This window comes from Pelophylax lessonae (genome assembly GCF_965119305.1).
Source record: "Pelophylax lessonae genome assembly, chromosome: 1".
Lineage (NCBI taxonomy): Eukaryota > Metazoa > Chordata > Amphibia > Anura > Ranidae > Pelophylax > Pelophylax lessonae.
The window spans coordinates 660,549,514-660,568,368 of record NC_138768.1 but is presented as its reverse complement, the minus strand read 5'-3'; the positions used below and the strand labels follow the sequence as shown (position 1 = coordinate 660,568,368).

Genomic DNA, 18,855 nt, shown 5'->3' with positions numbered 1-18,855 from the left:
TATGCTTTAATATTTTGTAATGATTTGAAAAAATGTAAAAATGTGTTTAAATACTTTTTACAAGTTGTTCTTGTTTCAATTAATACTTTTTCATATTGCATTGCATTTTACTTTTTTTTTTTTTTACTACAGTTTATTGAAGGCTCTTTTAACGAATATTTGAAACGTCTAGAAAATCCACAGGTAAAGTGAATATTTGCAAAACTGAGTTTTCAGGAGGAGGGGTGTTCTCAGCTAAGCACATCATCCTGCCTGCATGCCTGAGCTAAGGGAAAATTGATTCTAGTAAGTAAATGATACACAAATCATTTGCTATTACTCAAAATGGCCACGGCCAGAAATGCTAGTGCAATGATGGCGAACCTTGGCAACCCAGATGTTTTGGAACTACATATTTCCCATGATGCTCATGCACTCTGCAGTGTAGTGGAGTATCATGGGAGAAGTGGTTTCAAAACATCAGAGGTGCCAAGGTTCGCCATTACTGTGCTGGGGGTGTGTTTTTTTTTTTTTTTTTTGATCAGCAAAGTAAAGCATGGAGATATGGATGGATGGGGGTGTTTGCTTTGAATATTGGACATGAATTAATGGTTTTGGTTTGTGGTGCTCAGTTACCGTGTAGTTCCACTTTAAAGCTGATCTCCGGGTACAAAAACTTTTACAGTATTCAATTCCTTGATACAAACCAATTTTGTGTGCACCAAAGTCTTTTATTTTTTATTTTTTTTTAAAGCAGGTATTACATTGTAGAAGTAGCGGAGACGTCACTTTGCATAGCCTGGGCAGAGAGTAGAGTTGTGGGAGGGACCCACCAGGCTCCACCGTCTACAGGCTGCCTGCAGAAAACTATGGGAGAGGGGGGGAGACGAGACCAGTCACCCTGAACAAGGACAGAGCAGTGACCGGTCTTTATTACAGGAAGCTCCTGCACAGAGGCGGTGTTTCATACTGGAATACTGCAACGATCTGCAGAAAATGTAAAAAGCCAAGATTCAAGAAAAAATGCATATGGCTTTTTGTTTTTAAGGCTATTTACAACACTGTTTGTTTGTTTTTTTCCCTCCATAAGGCTCCGTTCACATTAGGTCGCTCCGACTTAAGGGGCGACCTGTGAAGTCGCGTGCAGCGCGACTTGCATGGACTTCATAAAATTAATGTCTATGCAAGTCGCCTCCAGGTCGCCCCGAAGTAGTACAGGACCCTTTTTCTAAGTCGGAGCGACTTGTGTCGCTCCTATTAGAACGGCTCCTGTACTACACAGTGGGAGGGTGAGGACCGCGAATTGTCAGGCTGACAAGTTGCCTCACAAGTCAGATCAATGTGAATGGAGATTAACTCTATCCCAGGCCTACTGATAATCCGTTGGCTTTTTGTTTCTTTTTGTTTAAATGTTAAATGTTTTCTCTTCTACTCTCTGGGACCTTTCAGAAAAGGCTTGGTTAATTTGGTGACACTTACTTTTTCCACAGCTAGACTAACTTCAGGTAATATGTGTCATTTGTAGGCTGTTGGTTTCATCAAAGCTAATTCGGGATTTTGAGTACTTGGCCAATCAAGACTTTTCTTTTTTGTTCATTGACGGACACAGCTTCTCCATTATTCATGCAGACCAAAGCTCCACGCTGGGTCGGCCAAGACAGGCCCCATCCTGGACTGGGGTGGCCAGCGAGTTAAACGTCTTGCAGGGACACATATGACTGGGCACCGATAGTCTGTGTCAGTGTTACCCTGGCCTACTGCCCCCCCACTTTGGTGGTGAGGAGGTTCTGTCTTGGGAGTATTACCCACATGCACACTGGATCGATAGGAAGATGGCCCCCTTCCCTCCTTTTCTGCATAGTAAGTGGGGCGCAGCTACTCCCTAGGGTGGTCGGTCCCTCCTTATCTCTCCTATTTTGAAATATTGTCTAGATTGATGGGAGTGTCCAAAATGCCCCCCTTGTACTTCCTAAACGCTTTGCTGTGAGGTACCCCTTTGAGGAGTCGCTACTTCAGAAGTGGACTGTTCTGCCAGCGGTGGACCTGCCTGTCTCCCGGTTGAACAAGGCAACCTTGATTCTGGTAGAAGAATCTCCGACTTTTAAGGGTCCAGCTGACTGGAAGGCGGAGGCTGTGGCCTGCAATACGTTCACTATTGCTGGCTCTGTGCTTAGGCCAGTCCTGGCCATTGCCCTGGTGTCACAAACGCTGAGTGTACTCAGCTTTTGTGCTGTGACCTAGAAGGTGAGCAGGTTCCCCCCTACTTTTGCTGAGTTAACAAACCAGTTGGTCCAGGGGCTGCATTTTGTCTGTGATACCTATTTGGACGCAGCACCCCTGATTTCTAAGCTATCTGTTTTGGCAGTGGGCTTAGGCGTGTATTGTGGCTTAAGTGTTGGTCTGCGGACCTGACTTCTAAAGAAGCTCTGACTGCTTTACTTACCTTCAAGGCGATCGCCTGTTTGGTACTGCCCTGGATGACATCATGGGTCTCACAGGTGGGAAGAGTACCTTTCTTCCAGTCTGTGAAGGGGAAAGAACCTCGTCAGACGTGGCCCATCTTTCTTGGCTCGCAAGATGTTTTAGGTCCTCCTCGGGAGGTTCAAAGCATCCCTGGTCTGGCAAGCCAAGAGCGGGATTCTCTAGACCCACAGACAAGGCTCCTTCAGCTTAAAGGGGCGCCTTCACCCGTGCCTAGGGTGTTGGGATGTCTTCGCTGGTATTCGGCTACATGGACCTCCTTGGTAAACAAGTTGATCCATGAAGTGATACTGCCTTGATTACAAGATGGTTAGTTCGTTCTTGCCCTATGGAAAGGTTCTATCCTTCCAATGTGCTTCTGTCACCGATTGCAAGCTCTATTTTAGGGTGGTGCAAGACCTGCTGCTTCAGGGTGTGATTGTTCCGGTATCTGAACGGTTTCAGGGTTTTTATTGAAACCTGTTCATGGTCCCAAGCAAGGAGGGCAAGGTACATCCAATTCTGGACCTCAAGGCCCTGAACTGCTTTGTGCGGCTACAGAAGTTCAGAATGGAGTCCATTCGCACGGTGGTGGCGTTCTTACATTGGGGGGTTTTTCTTGCTTCTATCGACATCAAGGATGCTTACCTGCACATTCCAATATGTGTCCGACATATTCCCCTGTTTTTGCTTTAGGAGAAGAACCTGATCAGTTTGTGGTGTTACCCTTTTGTCTCGCCTCTGCTCCTTGGTTCTTCACAAAGGTTTTGGCTCTGGTTCTGGCGTTGCTACGTCAGCAGGAGATTGCACTACTAGGCTATCTGGATTACCTCCTCTTGCGAGCGGAGTCCTCTGCCGCCTTAATGGATGACATGGATATCACTATACATATCCAGGAGTTGTTGGCTTCTAAATTACCAGAAGTCTGCTCTGGTTCCATCCAGAAAATTGGATTATCTGGGTATGACTCTGGATTCAGCTCCAGCCAGAGTGTTCCTTCCTCTGGACAAACTCCAGAAGTTGCATGCTGTGATTCTTCTCCTGCTGTCCAGCATATGGTCCTCCCCTCCGGACTTGAATTCGGGTGCTGGGCCTGATGGTATCTACCTTCAAGGTGGTTCCGTTTGCACAGTTCCATACAAGGTCCCTGCAAAGGGAGATTCTGGCGAAATGGGACAAGTGTCCGAAGTCTCTGAACAATCTGATCTTGCTGGCTTTCTCTTGGGGAGGTCAAATCCTTCCTCCCCTTGTATTGGACAGTGGTCCTTGAGATGCCAGTCTGTCCGGGTGGGGAGGTGTCCTGTGACTGGGCTCCACTCAGGGTTGTTGGACACTGGAAGATTCCAGACTACCGATCAATGTCTTGGAACTTCGGGCGATCAGGCTGTGCCTGGATCACTGGACGGATCGACTCTGAGCTTCTGGTGCAGACTCAGACAATGCCACAGTGGTGGTTTAGGTCAATCACCAGGGTGGAACAAAGCGTGTGTTGGCAGCCCTGGAAGTAGCTGGCATTCTTCGGTGGGAAAAACGCTTCATTCTGGCCCTCTCCACCGTACACATTCCAGGAGTGAAAAACTGTCAGGCGCACTATCTCAGTTAGCAGGCGTTGAAGCAAGGGGAGTGGTCCCTTCATCTGGACGTGTTTTCATCAGATAGGTCTCCGGTGGGACACCCCCGAGGTGGATCTTCTGCTGTCCCGGCTCAACAGGTTCTGAGGTTTGTAGCAAGGTCACAGGATCCTCTGGCGGATGCCACTAGATGCTCTAGTGGCCCCAGTATCGTCTGATTTATGCCTTTCCTCGCCTCAAGCTTCTGCCGTGGCTTTTGTGCAGAATCGAGGTAGAGGGAATTCCGGTCATTCTAGTGGCTTCGTCGGTCTTGGTATGCTGACCTGGTGTGGCTGGTTGCCGACGTCCCTTTTGGAGACTACTCCTCAGGTAGAATCTACTGTACCAGGGGCCAATCTTCCATCCTGTTTTACAGTCACTGGCTTTGGCGACCTGGCTGTTGAAAGCCAGGTGCTGAAGGATAGAAGCTTACCTGTGTGGGTGATCCCGACTCTGCTGAAGACTAGTAATTCTACATCTAGGAAGATCTATCATACATGGAGAGTGTACATTTCGTGGGGAGTCAATTAGAGTTCACCCTTATCCTTCCTCTGGTTCAGATTCTGACCTTTTCTTTTTAATTGCGATGTTGAGCAGAAATTGGCGTTGGTACCATCAAGAGCCAGGTGTCAGCCTTGGCGGTCTTCTTTCAGTGACCCCTTGCCACACACTCCCTGATGCCTACTTTTATTCAAGGGGTTCGTCATCTGACAACACTGGTGCTGTCTCCTCTTCCGCCTTGATATCTGAACTTGGTGCTTTCAGTTCTCAAGGAGCCCCCTTTTGAAAATATTCGGGGGATTCCCCTACTAACGCTTTCCCAGAAGATTGCCTTTTTGGTGGCTATAACTTCTGCTCCCAGGGTGTCGAGGTTGTCAGAGTTGACGGTGTTATCTTGTCATACCCCCTATTTGGTTGTCCACAAAGATAAGTTGGTTCTTCGCCTATGTCCATCGTTCCTTCCTCGGGTAGTCTCTGATTTCCATTTGAATGAAGACATTGTGTTGCCTTCCCTGTGTCCCAGGCCCAAGCATCCTAAGGAATTTGCTTTGCATGCCTTGGATGTGGTTCGGATGTATTTGTCAGCCACTGAGTCTTTTTGGAGGTCAGACTCTCCCTGTTTGTGGTCACGGATGGGCCACAAAAAGGGTTGTTTGCTTCTTCTGCTACTATTTCCAGATGAATCAGACAGGCAGTGATTCGGCCCATTTGAACAAGGGTCAGGTTCCTCCTTTCCCTTTTTAATGGCGCACTCTACTCTGGTGCTTAGTTCTTCTTTGGCCTGGCGTCAGTGGCGCTAGTTTGCAAGGCGGCCACTAGGTCGTCGGTGCACACTTTCACTACGTTCTACAAAGTGGATGTGTTGGTGTCTGCAGATGCTTCCTTTGGCTGCGGTTAAGAGGGTCCAATCTCTCTTTTAAAGGGTGTATTGTTCAGGTTGGGCTCCAGTTTTTTGTTGAGCGTCCTCTTACCTGGTTGGCTATTGTGTTTTTAGCCTTGGGATTTTTTTTTTTTTTTTGTTGTTATCCAACCCCTTGTGTTTGGCACTGGTTGTGGACGTCCCTATGGTTCTGAATAATGGGGAAGCTGTGTCCGTCAATGAACGAAAGAGAAAACGGGATTTATCACTCACTGTAAAATCAATTTTTCTGAGTTAATTGACGGACACAGCACCCACCTCTCTATGGAGTTGTAATACTTCTGACAATGCTTGTTACAAAACTGAAGACTTTTGTAGAAAATGGTTTAAAGGGAGTTTTAAGTTAAAGTGGAGTTCCACCCTAAAATGTATAACTTCCGTCCATCTTCTTGCTCCGGGTCAACTGAAAAACAAATGGATAATCGCAATTTCTTTTTTTTTTTTTTACTTACCTTGTTTTAGAAGATAGTATACTTACCTTACTTCCTCTTCCTCCCACGGCGAGTCGTCACTTCCTGGCTGGCAATGATTCCTGGGAGCTGAACGTCATCGCTCCCAGGAATCAGTGCGCCTGCACGGCCCTGACGTCAGTTCCGGTGCATGCCCAGAAGCTGTGCAGGGATGACGCTGCAGCCCCGGAAGTGACGGCGGGGCCGGTGCAGTGCATCGTGGGACGGAAGAGGACGCAGAAGAGGATCGCGCTGGCTTCAAGCTGCCCACACCTGAGACAGCTCTGGACAATACATTTTCAAAGTAAGTATTTCTTCTTGCAGGTAAGTGCAACCCGGGACAGTTCAGAGGCTATCCATTGTGGAATGCACTAGCCCTGACTGTCCCGGGGGTATTATGTATTTTTTTTGGTTTTAGGTGGAATTCCGCTTTAACTTTCAAGTCTTTTATGTGTGTTCTTATTGCTATATTATTGGCGCTTATTGGTAAGAAACAGGAAAAAATGTTTGGTTTTTCATTGCAAAATGGCAACCGGTCCACAGCAGAAAGTTTTTTTAAAGTTTGCTCTTTTTTTTCGCTCTTTTAGGAATGGGTTGGCCAAGTAGAAATAAGTGCCCTTTCTCTAATGTTCAAGTAAGTGGTTCTCTTTTGTTCAAGCATAGCACAAATATGTACAAGAATATTTTTTCATCCATGGAGGGACATAGAAATTCAGAAACTGTCAGGCTATACTACCTCCTACAGAAGGATTGGACATTTGCAAGCAAAAAATAGACATTTTGGGCCATCCTAGTATAAGGCCCATTTCAGTTTTTCAGGCAGACTTGATTGGAAGGTTCATTCATCCCTATCAATAGGATGACCCTGATCAGGTGTGCATAAAATAAACTAATGGGTTCCATTGTCTCTCATTAAGGTGAATCAGATCAGAGTATAGTTTGAATGTAAATGGCCAGCAGAGTCTGCTTACTCACAGATGGCTATAGAGCGGAGTGGGCTGTGTCCGCTCTGCAGAAACTGAGCGAACACAGATGTGTCATCCACCTGCTCTGCTCCGATCAGCAGTGGATCTGTGGGCTGATCAGAACGGAATCTGCCCCGGTGTGTGTGTATATATATATATATATATGTGTGTGTATATATATATATGTGTGTGTATGTATATATATATGTGTGTGTGTATATGTATGTATGTATATATGTGTATATATATATATATATATATATATATATATATATATATATATATATATATATATATATATATATATATATATATATATATATATATAATCCTAATAGGATATTTGTATTTTTTTTCTGCTCTGTTGAGAATAAATGTCTACCATGTTTTGCTAGCTACTTTTTTATCTCCAGTCAAGATTCCTGCTACATCACTGGTGAGCTGCTCCTTATATGCAGCTACCCAGATTGGCCTTTCTTAAGTCTGAATTTGGAGTGATGTACCTGGACCCCACTGGACTGGACGTTGCAATGCTATCCTAGGATGTGAACACCTGGCACTGAACTATGATTTTTTTGGCGCTTTACAGACCTTGCATGTACATTTTAGCTATACGCAGGGCTTTTTCTAGGTCCAGAGCCATGATTTGGTTCAGTGCAGGCTGAGTATCGAGAGCCACCTGGTTACTAGGACTGCTAGGTGAAGTTTATATTTCACTCTTTGCATCAGCTTTCCACGCAGAAGGGGTTAGGGCTGAGGGATTTTAGTGCTGACATCATCCCCTGTGTGGAGTTTCACTCATGCTCCAGAGCACACCCCTGTTTGTCCCTGCTGCTTACCTACCATGATTTAGCCACTTTTGTCCTTAAAGCGGAACTAAAGCTGGTCAATGATGGTTCCAAGGGATTAGGCAGGGACCAGCCAAGAATCGATCCATGTATGAGCAGGCTGATTGTACCAGCAATCAGATTTCTAGCATGCGTTTGTTGCCAGCGGCTATAGCCTCTAGCAGTAATTACTGCGCTCTCCCGGCAGGGATGGATCAAACTCTCTGCTCCCTGAATTGAATGCAGAATCGGACAACTCCTGTACTAAAATCAGATTCCTGGAGCTGATGGTAGCCTCCGAGGCATTAACGTTTGTCTAGTTTTACAACAGCCCCCTTCAACACCACATTCTGTCATCTTGGGCTAAATTAAGTCAAGTCCTTGGAGACACCAATTTATTTGGACTGAAGACTAGGTTGTACCTGGCTTTTTGGCTCAGAAATCCAACTCAGGAGTTAGGGGAATTCCTTCCTTCTGGTCTACTGGAAGAATGGAGCCTGCCTGTCAGACTAAGGGTATAGTCCTAGTTAGTGCACTACATCTCTCAGGGAGGAATCAAAAGTCTCATTGCGACAAGAGGGGTAGAAATTATCATGTTCCAGCTTTGTCCTCAGTTTGCGTTCCAGGTGTGGACAGTTGGCAGCAGACTTCATCAGCCAGCAGCGCCTTAACTTAGGGGAATGGGCTCTACCCCTGGAGGCGTTTAAGGACCACTATCACAGGTGCAGAATGCTGGATGTGAGCCAACTGTCCTCCAGGTTCAACAAACCTGACACATTTTAATCTCCAGGTACAAAGATACTCTAGTAGAGTGATTTCTCTTGGCTCCTTGGGATCAGTATACCCTTTATATGTGCCTTTCGCCTCTGTAATCCTTTGACTGCTTTACAGGAGGAGAGCATTCAGGTGATTTACTGACTCAGGTGGATGGGGCTACTCCAACTGAAGAAATACTGCTTACAGTTGCTCTGTAGGCTTTTCCAGATCATCTAGATCTTGTATCTAAAGGACCAATTTTAACATCATGTTTCATTGTCACTGACTTTAAAGGCACGGTCGGTGAAGCCCAGGTCGAGGGACAGAGGCATCTAAAATTTTTTTCCTGCGAGATTTACAACCACACATGGAGGGCATAATTTGTTTGGTGCATTGCAAGGAACTTTCACCCACAAAATTGGGTCGGGCCGGGACCAGCATTTGGCCCTTAGCATCATCAATTATCAGGTGTCTGCCCTTGCAATATTTCTCCAGAGACTGCTGGCTTCCCATTTTCTGATTTAGACAAGATTAAGTGCAGGGTGTCTCATGCTGTTCCCAACTGTGATCCTGTGGAATCTGAATTATGTTCTCAGTGCTTTAAAAACTATATTCTGAACCTATTGGATATTTTCCCCTTTCCATTCTCTCTCACGAGGTTGCGGGGAATTCGTCCCCTCAGAGGCAAGTATCTGAACTTGCAGCCTTATCCTGTTTAGTGTGCTTCTTTGGCTTCCGTAGAGACAAGGGGGGATTGAGGCCCGACCTTCTGGCTTAAAGTATAACTAAAGGGAAACTTATTTTTTTTTTGTTTTTTGGACAGAGTAGAGCAAGATTAGAACACCTATCACTTTTTCTTTTTGCAGTCTGCCCCAGTTTAAGGAGATTCTCCCTCTCTTTGTCCTGTTTACCATTATCATTAAAAGTAAAAGAAAAAACCCGAATTTTGGGTTGTCCCGGGAAAAGTAATAGAGGGGAAATTTTCCAATGGGGACACTAGTTCTGGTGACATGGGGGTCCCCAAGGAATTCCCCCTAATTTGCAGGGATTTCCGCTCGCTTCCTGTTTGGCTATGGGACAGGAAGTGAAGGGAAATCTCCAACAGGACACAGATGGCGAAAATAAATCTGACAGGTAGTTTCAGCCATTTCATCACAGCCAGTACGTCCTCTATCTGCATGCTTTTTCTACACCAGTTACTTGCACTTTAAAAAGCAGATGTCTGTAGTGCCTTACTTCATGTTTCTCCGCATACGTTAACCACTTCTGGATCGGAAGGTTTTGACCCCTTCATGACCAGGCGATTTTTTGCGATTCGGCACTGCGTTACTTTAACAAACAATTGTGCGGTGGTGTGATGCTGTACCCAAATAAAATGAATGTCCTTTTTTTTCCCCACAAATAGCGCTTTCTTTTGGTGGTATATGATCCCCTGTGTTTTTTTTTTTTTTTTTTTTTTTTTTTTTTTTTTTTTTTTTTTTTGCACTATAAACAAAAAAGCTGCAACAATTCTGGAAAAAAAATGTTCACATTCTACTATATAACATTCCCAAAAAAAAAAAAATGTAAAAATCAAATTTTTTCACCATTTTAGGCCAGTTTCTATTCTGCTACATATTTTTGGTAAAAAAAATGCCAGTAAGTGTATTTTGATTGGTTTGCACGAACGTTATCGCATTTACAACTAGGGGAAACATTTGTCCTTTATTTTTATTTTTTTACTAGTAATGGTGGCGATCTTATATTTTAAGCGGGACTGCGACATTGCAGCGGACAGATTGGACCCTCTAACTGAAATTTTTTACACTTTTGGGGGGACCAGTGACGTTACTACAGTAATCAGTTCTAAAAATATGCACTGTTACTGTAATAATGACACTGGCAGGAAAGGGGTTAACTTGGGGGCCATCAAAGGGTTAAGTGTGAGCCTAGGGGATGTTTTCTAATTGTGAGGGGGATGGACTTGTGGAATCGACACAGAGACCTGTGATCCTAAATAGGAGGATCACAGGCGCTCTGTGTTCATTTCAGAGAGAACGGTCTGCTGTGTTTACAACAGCAGACCGTCTTTCTCTGTCCACGGGAAGCGATCGCGGGTGCCCCCCAGGAGCGCTCCTGCGAACCGACGTACCTATATGTTTCTTCGCGCAGCCGAGCCAGCCTGCCGCAGTATATCTGGTATGCCACCCCTGGTTTTTAATAGAACATTTACTTTCACATTCACTACAAAACTTAGACTTGAATTATTGTGAGCGATAGAAGCTTGACAAGACTTTGATTTTTCCACTCTAATTGTTTTGCACGTGGGTGTCTGCGCTTGTTCTATGCAAATGCGGACATCTTTTGCCTGCCAGGGAAGCCCAGATGCAGCATACAGCCTCCCATAGGCAAGAATAGCTGTGCGCTGCTATACTCAGGTATACGGCAGTGCTAGGAATATAGTGTACAGGCATGTGCAAAAAAACCCCCCCAAAACTTCAAATATATCTTCTACATTTTTTTTGCTTTTCTTATCCTCAAGAGATGTTAGACTTTCCTTCAGATTTCCAGGTCCCTTCCTGATAAATATATATTGGCATCGATTAACACAGAACAGAATTGGGAATTCTTCAAAAAAGACTGTATGTGAACATACTGCAAAATATATTCACATGGACAATAAGTTGAAAAGGCTAAAAATGAAACCTATGTGGCTCACATCCAAATTTAAAAAAAAAAGAGCTTTTAAAAACATAAAAATTAAAGAACATTATCATCATTTAAATGTTACAAAGACTATGACAGAATATGTAAAAAGGATATAAAGGACTCAAAAATTCTAAATGAACGACAGATTGCAAAAGCTGGGACAGACCCCCAAAATTTCTTCAAATCTATTAATAGTAAAAGGGTCAGGTCTGCTCATGGAGACCCTTTACATAATTTGGAGTGGGTGACTGGCGACAAAGAGAAGGCACATTTATTAAATACTTTCTTCCGCTCTGTGTATACAAAGTAACTAAAGACGTGTTAGTTTAACTTCTATAGTTGGGAAGATACTGGAGAGTTTATCAAAAGACCACATAGATGAGCTGGAAAAAATATAACCGTAACAGACAGCATGGATTCAAGAAAGACAGAAGTTGTCAAATCGGATTTCTTTTTATGAGGAGGTAAATAAAACCTTAGAGGGGTGGCTGTGGACGTAGTATGTTCAGATTTTGCCAAAGCATTTGACATAGTTCACTACACAGGGCTAATGTGTAAGGTCTACATGTCTAGAAAAATCAGTTTGTAAATGGATAGAAAACTGGCTAAAAGACATACAGTGCCTTGCGAAAGTATTCGGCCCCCTTGAACTTTTCGACCTTTTGCCACATTTCAGGCTTCAAACATAAACTGTAATTTTTTTGTAAAGAATCAACAAGTGGGACGAAATTTATTGGATATTTCAAACTTTTTTAACAAATAAAAAACTGAAAATTGGGCGTGCAAAATTATTCAGCCCCCTTAAGTTAATACTTTGTAGCTCCACCTTTACAGCTGTAAGTCGCTTGGGGTATGTCTATATCAGTTTTGCACATCGAGAGACTGAAATTTTTGCCCATTCCTCCTTGCAAAACCGCTTTAGCTCAGTGAGGTTGGATGGGAGAGCATTTGTGAACAGCAGTTTTCAGTTCTTTCCACAGATTCTCGATTTGGATTCAGGTCTGGACTTTGACTTGGCCATTCTAACACCCGGATATGTTTATTTGTGAACCATTCCATTGTAGATTTTGCTTTGTTTTGGATCATTGTCTTGTTGGAAGATAAATCTCTGTCCCAGTCTCAGGTCTTTTACAGACTCCATCAGGTTTTCTTCCAGAATGGTCCTGTATTTGGCTCCATCCATCTCCCCTGTCCCTGCTGAAGAAAAGCAGGCCCAAACCATGATGCTGCTACCACCATGTTTGCATTGTTGCCAAAAAGTTTGATTTTGGTTTCATCTGACCAGAGCACCTTCTTCCACATGTTTGGTGTGTCTCCCAGGTGGCTTGTGGCAAACATTCAACAACACAATTTATGGATATCTTAGAAAGAAATGGCTTTCTTCTTGCCACTCTTCCATAAAGGCCAGATTTGTGCAGTATACGGCTGATTGTTGTCCTGTGGACAGAGTCTCCCACCTCAGCTGTAGATCTCTGCAGTTCATCCAGAGTGATCATGGGCCTCTTGGCTGCATCTCTGATCAGTTTTCTCCTTGTATGAGCTGAAAGTTTAGAGGGACAGCCAGGTCTTCGTAGATTTGCAGTGGTCTGATACTCCCATTTCAATATTATCGCTTGCACAGTGCTCCTTGGGATGTTTAAAGCTTGGGAAATCTTTTTGTATCCAAATCCGGCTTTAAACTTCTCCACAACAGTATCTCAGACCTGCCTGGTGTGTTCCTTGTTCTTCATGATGCTCTCTGCGCTTTAAACGGACCTCTGAGACTATCACAGTGCAGGTGCATTTATATGGAGACTTGATTACACACAGGTGGATTTTATTTATCATCATTAGTCATTTAGATCAACATTGGATCATTCAGAGATCCTCGCTGAACTTCTGGAGAGAGTTTGCTGCACTGAAAGTAAAGGGGCTGAATAATTTTGCACGCCCAATTTTTCAGTTTTATTTGTTAACAAAGTTTGAAATATCCAATAAATTTCGTTCCACTTCATGATTGTGTCCCACTTGTTGTTGATTGTTCACAAATAATTACAGTTTTATGTCTTTATGTTTGAAGCCTGAAATGTGGCAAAAGGTCGCAAAGTTCAAGGGGGCCGAATACTTTCGCAAGGCACTGTAATTCAGAGAGTAGTGGTTAATGATTTTTACTCTGAGTGGTGTACCCAAAGGTTCAGTGTTGGGACCCTTACTATTTAACCACTTCAGCTCCATAAGGTTTTACCCCCTTAATGACCAGGCCATTTTGTGCGATTTTGGCACTGCGTTACTGTAACGAAAAATTTTGCGGTCATGCAACGCTGTACCCAAATACAATTTGTCCTTTTTTCCCACAAATAGAGCTTGCTTTTGGTGGTATTTGAACACCTCTGCAGTTTTTAGATTTTACGCTATAAACAAAGAGCGACAATTTTGAAAAAAAAAAAAACACAATATTTTTTACTTTCTGCTATAAAACATTCCCAATAAAATTTTTTTTAAAAATCAATATTTTTCTATTTTTTTTTTATCTGATTGGGCCAATTTGTATTTTGCTACATATTTTTGGTTAAAAAGAATCCCAAAAAGCATATTTTAATTGGTTTGCACAAAAGTTATAGCATTTACAAACTACGGGAAAGATTTTTTAACTTTTTTTTTTTTGTTAGTAATGGTGGCGATTTTTAGCGGGCAGATCGGACCCCTAACTGACATTTTTGGGGACCAGTGACATTAATACAGTAATCAGTGCTAAATATGCACTGTTACTGTTTAAATGACACTGGCAGGGAAGGGGGTTAATATTGGGGGTTATCAAAGGGGTTAATGTATGCCTAACAATGCTTACTGAATCTGGGGGGATGGGCTCTGTGACCGGCACAGAGAGATCGGGGTTTCAGCTTAGCTGAACTCCTTATCTCTCTCTGCCTGTGTGACAGAAGACTCGCCTGCTTTGTTTACATAAGTAGGTGGGTCTTCTATCAGTTTCTCTGACGATTGCGGGAGGCCGGCTGTGATCGCCTCCGCGGCCCACCTCCTGCTGTGTCTAATCACAGCAGGAGCTCGGCTCTTGTGGCGCGCGTGCCGCCGACACCGTGTGCAAAAAATCACGTAGATGCACGGGATTTTGCGCAGGCGAGTCGCCCTGACGCAGTATATCTGAGGTGGGCGGTCGGCAACTGGTTACTAGATTTTATGAATGATATAGGGCCTGGGATTAAAAGTACCATTTCAGTGTTTGCAGATGACACCAAGCTATGCCGTGGAATCCTTACAGGATGCCTACAACTTATAAGCCAACCTCCATGCACTGCTTTAATGGGCAGCTGTGTGACAAATGAGGTTTAATACTGATTAAATGTAAAGTTATGCACTTGGGGGCTAAGAATATGCATGCAGCATACATACTAGAACAGCTGGGGCAGTTAATGCTGGAGAAGAATCTGGGTGTTCTGGTAGATCATAAGACAAATAATGGCATGCAATGCCAAGCTGCGGTTTCCAAAGCGAGCAAAAGCCTTTCTTGTGTTAAGAGGTATGGAAACCAGAGAGAGAGAAATATAATTTTTCACCTCTACAAATCATTCGTAAGACCTCATCTGGAATATGCAGTTCAGTTTTGGGCACCAGTTCATAAAAGGGATATCAGGGAACTGGAGAAAGTACAGAGAATAGCAACCATACTGATATAAAAGGCATGGAGGAGCTCAGCTATGAGGAAAGCTGAGTGAAATTGAATTTATTCTCTTGAGAAGAGGAGATTAAGGAGGGATATGATCAACATGTATAAATACATCAGCAGTCCATATAGTGAACTTGGTGTTGATTTATTCACTTTAAGGTCATCACAAGGGACAAGGGGGCACTCTTTACGTCCTGGAGGAATATAGATTTATTCTCCAAATACAAAAAAGGCTTCCTCACAGTAGGAGCTGTGAAAATGTGGAATAGACTTCCTCAAGGGCTGATTCTGGCCAGCTCAGTAGATTTTTTTTTAAAGAAAGGCCTGGATTATTTCCTAGATGCACATAATATAACTGGATACTGAATTTTATAGATATAGTTGATCCATGGAATATCAGATTGCTTCTTGGGGGATCAGGAAGGAATTTTTTTCCCCTGCTGGAGCAAATAGGATCATGCTGTATTGGGTTTTTTTGCTGCCGTCTGGATCAACTGCGTGGTGTGTATATGTATATATGTATATATATATATATATATATATATATATATATATATATATATGTGTATATATATATATATATGTGTGTATATGTATATATGTGTGTGTGTGTATATATATATATATATATATATATATATATATATATATATATATATATATATATATATATATATATATATATATATATATATATATATATATATATATATATATATATATATATATATATATATATATATATATAGTGAAACTCCTATGTTTTATGTAGATGTGTTACACACAGAGTGACCTATTTCAAGCATTTCTTCTTATTTTGATGATTGACTTGCAGCAAGTGAAAACCCCAAATTCAGTATCTCAGAAAATCACCTCCATTGATGCAGTAATTCATGCAAAAAGGATCTCGACCAAGTATTGAGTGCATACTATATTGTTCATGAACATTCTTTTCAGTAAGCCAACATTTTTGTATTTAAAAATCCATTTTTTTTCTATATAATAATTTTCTGAGATACTGAATTTTGGGTTTTTACTAGCTGTAAACCATAATCAAAATTAAAAGAGAAATGCTTGAAATATATCACTCTGTGTGTAACAGATCTATATTAAACATGAGTTTCAATTTTTGATTTGAATTACTGAAATTAACTTTTTGATGAATTTCTAATTTTATGAGATGCATACTGTATATTGGTTGAACTAGATGCCAGACTTTTACTATAAAGCCATCTACATACTTGTTAATTTTTATGCCACAGAGTAAAGCTTGGGCATATGCAGGTTTTTATGTTTTTGTTATAAACTTTCTATTTAAGATGACTGCAATCAAAAAATAAATTATTAGGCTATGGGGTGTTTTTTTTTTTTTTTTTTTTTTTTTTTTTTATAACAAACATGTCATACTTACCTGTTCTGTGTAATGGTTTTGCACAGAGCAGCCCGGTTCCTCCTTTTCTCGGGCCCCCCATAGGCTCTCCTGGCCCCTTCCTCCTGCCGAGTGCCCCCAGAGCAAGCAGCTTGCTATGAGGGCACCTGAGCAGGTTTTCTCCCGAGCTGCTGCAGTCTGTCCATTCAGACTGTATCGTAGCCCTGCTCTGCCCCCCCCCCCCACTTTCTCAGTTATGCTTGTTGCCATCTCAGCCAATGAGGAGGGAAAGTCCCTGGAGAGACTAGGCTCTCGTGCACATCGTTGGATTCAGATGGGGGGCTGGGGGAAGCTGCTGCACATGGGTTTTTTTTTTTTTTTTAATCTTCATGCATAAAATGCCTTTAGAACCACTTTAATATAAAATATATGCCTTTTCCAAAAAAAACATAAGTATCAAGTAGTTGTAAAAAGTATACAGAATTGTCCCCTAAAACATTTTTTCTTTGTAGTTTATTTTTAATTCCACCATGCAGTAAACTGGGATAGGTTCAAAACTGATCCTAGCCCAGTCACGGGCTTAAGTTTTCGTTGACTAGTCTGTGTGGCGTGTACAAGTTGGGAGAATAATTGAAAGGGCTTTGGTTTCTGAACTGCTTACTGTTTGCTATGTTGGGTTATACTATGGGTTATCTCAGGTAGAAGACTAGAATCGCTGTGAGTGCTTTTCGTATCTAAGTTAAATGACGGTAAGAGTCCATTCACACTGCCCCGACTTGTCAGCCTGACAAGTCGCGGTCCTCCCGCTCCCACTGTGTAGTACAGGAGCCATTCTAATAGGAGCGACACAAGTCTTAGAAAAAGGGTCCTATACTACTTCGGGGCGACCTGGAGGCGACTTGCATTGACTTCCATTATGTGAAGTCTGTGCAAGTCGCGCCGAAGTCGCGCTGCACGCGACTTCACAGGTCGCCCCCGAAGTCGGAGCGACCTAATGTGAACGGGGGCTTAATCATTCTTGCACCACCAGATATTTTTTTTTTTCTCATCCCTCATACAGGATAGGGCAGTTATTAGAAATCATGGGGCTTAATGCAGCCTACCTGAAAGAAGGCGAGAAAGCAAAGCTGAGAAGGGGCAAACTGAAAAGTGTCACTCCCCCCCTCCTCTAGAGGGCTGTAAAGGGAAGTCCAGGTGAATGCGGGACCTTGACAGGGCCTGTTCATCATCTGGTCCCACCCGTTCGTCAAATCATCCCCATTTTCTGCCAGGCAGGTCCCTCGTGCATGCTCAATGGGACCCGATACAGGACTATCCTATTCTCTCCTATTGAATCAGTATCCTGGAGCAGTGTATTGATCTTGGTATTTGTATGTACATGGAGATGATGATTTTCCTACATACTGGGCCTTTTTTTTTTTTTTTTTTGTTTTGCATTTAAACATATTTTAAGCCAGTTTTATCTGAATAGGTCGAAGTAAAATAAATACTATGATTAATAGGCATTTTGAATGTGGTCCACTGTTGGCTGATCAAAAGGTATATACGTATAAAGGCATACTTTTTTTTTTTTTTTCCTGTAATAAAAAATGTACAGCCTGTATCTATACACTCTTTCCCAGGTCTGTTTGTGTATACAGTATGCTTTCATTCACTTCAGGGAAGCTCTAGGCTATATGGAAATTACAATTTTATGAATGCAAGCTGCAGGCATACATCAAACCAATATTAGGAGCAAAGTATTTAATTATAAAGGTTCATCTATTCTTTAACGTCCCTTTTTTTTTTTTTTTTTTTTTTTTTGATTTGCATGTTTTATCATTAAAAAAAAAAAGGTAATTTTATTTTTTAAATCTGTTTTTGCTTAAAGAAAAGAATTTGTAATTTATCAAGAGCCAGATGTCACTCCTGCTCGTGTCACCGATAACGGCTTCACTGAACAGGTTTGTTGAGTTTTCTCTTCTTGGTTTTCTGCTTAAAATTGTTTTGCCCAAGCTGACCCGAACAATTTCTATTAAGTTACTATTTTTCCTCTGAATTATACTGTTTTAGCATTAACTGCCTACAGTAATGCAGCGTTGTTCTGCAGCAGTTTGGATGACTTCCCGATGCGTGAGAAAGATCGAGTTGACCTAAATGCTTCTTAGTCTTTGTACTGTTGCGGAATAAAGCACTGCACACTGTATGTAGCTATTGCTACCATAGTATAATACAGCACTTGGAGCAGCTGAATAGTAATGTAATGGAAATAGTTTTTGTTTCTGAGTGGGAGACAGACCTCTGATGCACCAAAGATAAAGCAGATTTGATGCAAATCTGGGCCACAATAGCCTGCTCTATTATAGTAAATGCTATCGAGTCTGTGTTCAAAATCGTTTCCAGATGGTATCCGGTCCCATCATGTGTAGCCCATCTTCAGCCTTCACATATTGGTCTGTGTACAATGCTGGGCAATGTCTTACATAACTGGTGGACATATTCCATGCTCACATGGTTTTGGACCAAAGATCTTGGGCTCCCTTTACACGGGCTTCCCGATCCAGTCCGCCTGTCAGGGGCTCTGACAGTTCCGTCTCTGTGCACAGAGCGGAGACGGAGCTGTAATCCTGCTCAGCGGGGCTCGGCGGATGGATCCCCGCTGAGCAAAATGGACTCCGTCGGGCGCACCGCC

The 18,855-nt window shown here is 42.6% G+C and overlaps 1 protein-coding gene across 1 annotated transcript in view; it reads left to right on the top strand.

Annotated features, from left to right (window-relative positions):
* OTUD4 (OTU deubiquitinase 4) overlaps nucleotides 1-18,855 on the top strand; it is a 111,652-nt gene that overhangs the window by 12,773 nt on the left and 80,024 nt on the right. Inside the window, exons 3-5 of the mRNA XM_082268857.1 lie at nucleotides 133-183; nucleotides 6,506-6,552; nucleotides 18,055-18,127. Coding sequence (XP_082124983.1) covers nucleotides 133-183; nucleotides 6,506-6,552; nucleotides 18,055-18,127 — 171 coding nt within the window. The remainder of the gene's footprint in view (nucleotides 1-132; nucleotides 184-6,505; nucleotides 6,553-18,054; nucleotides 18,128-18,855) is intronic.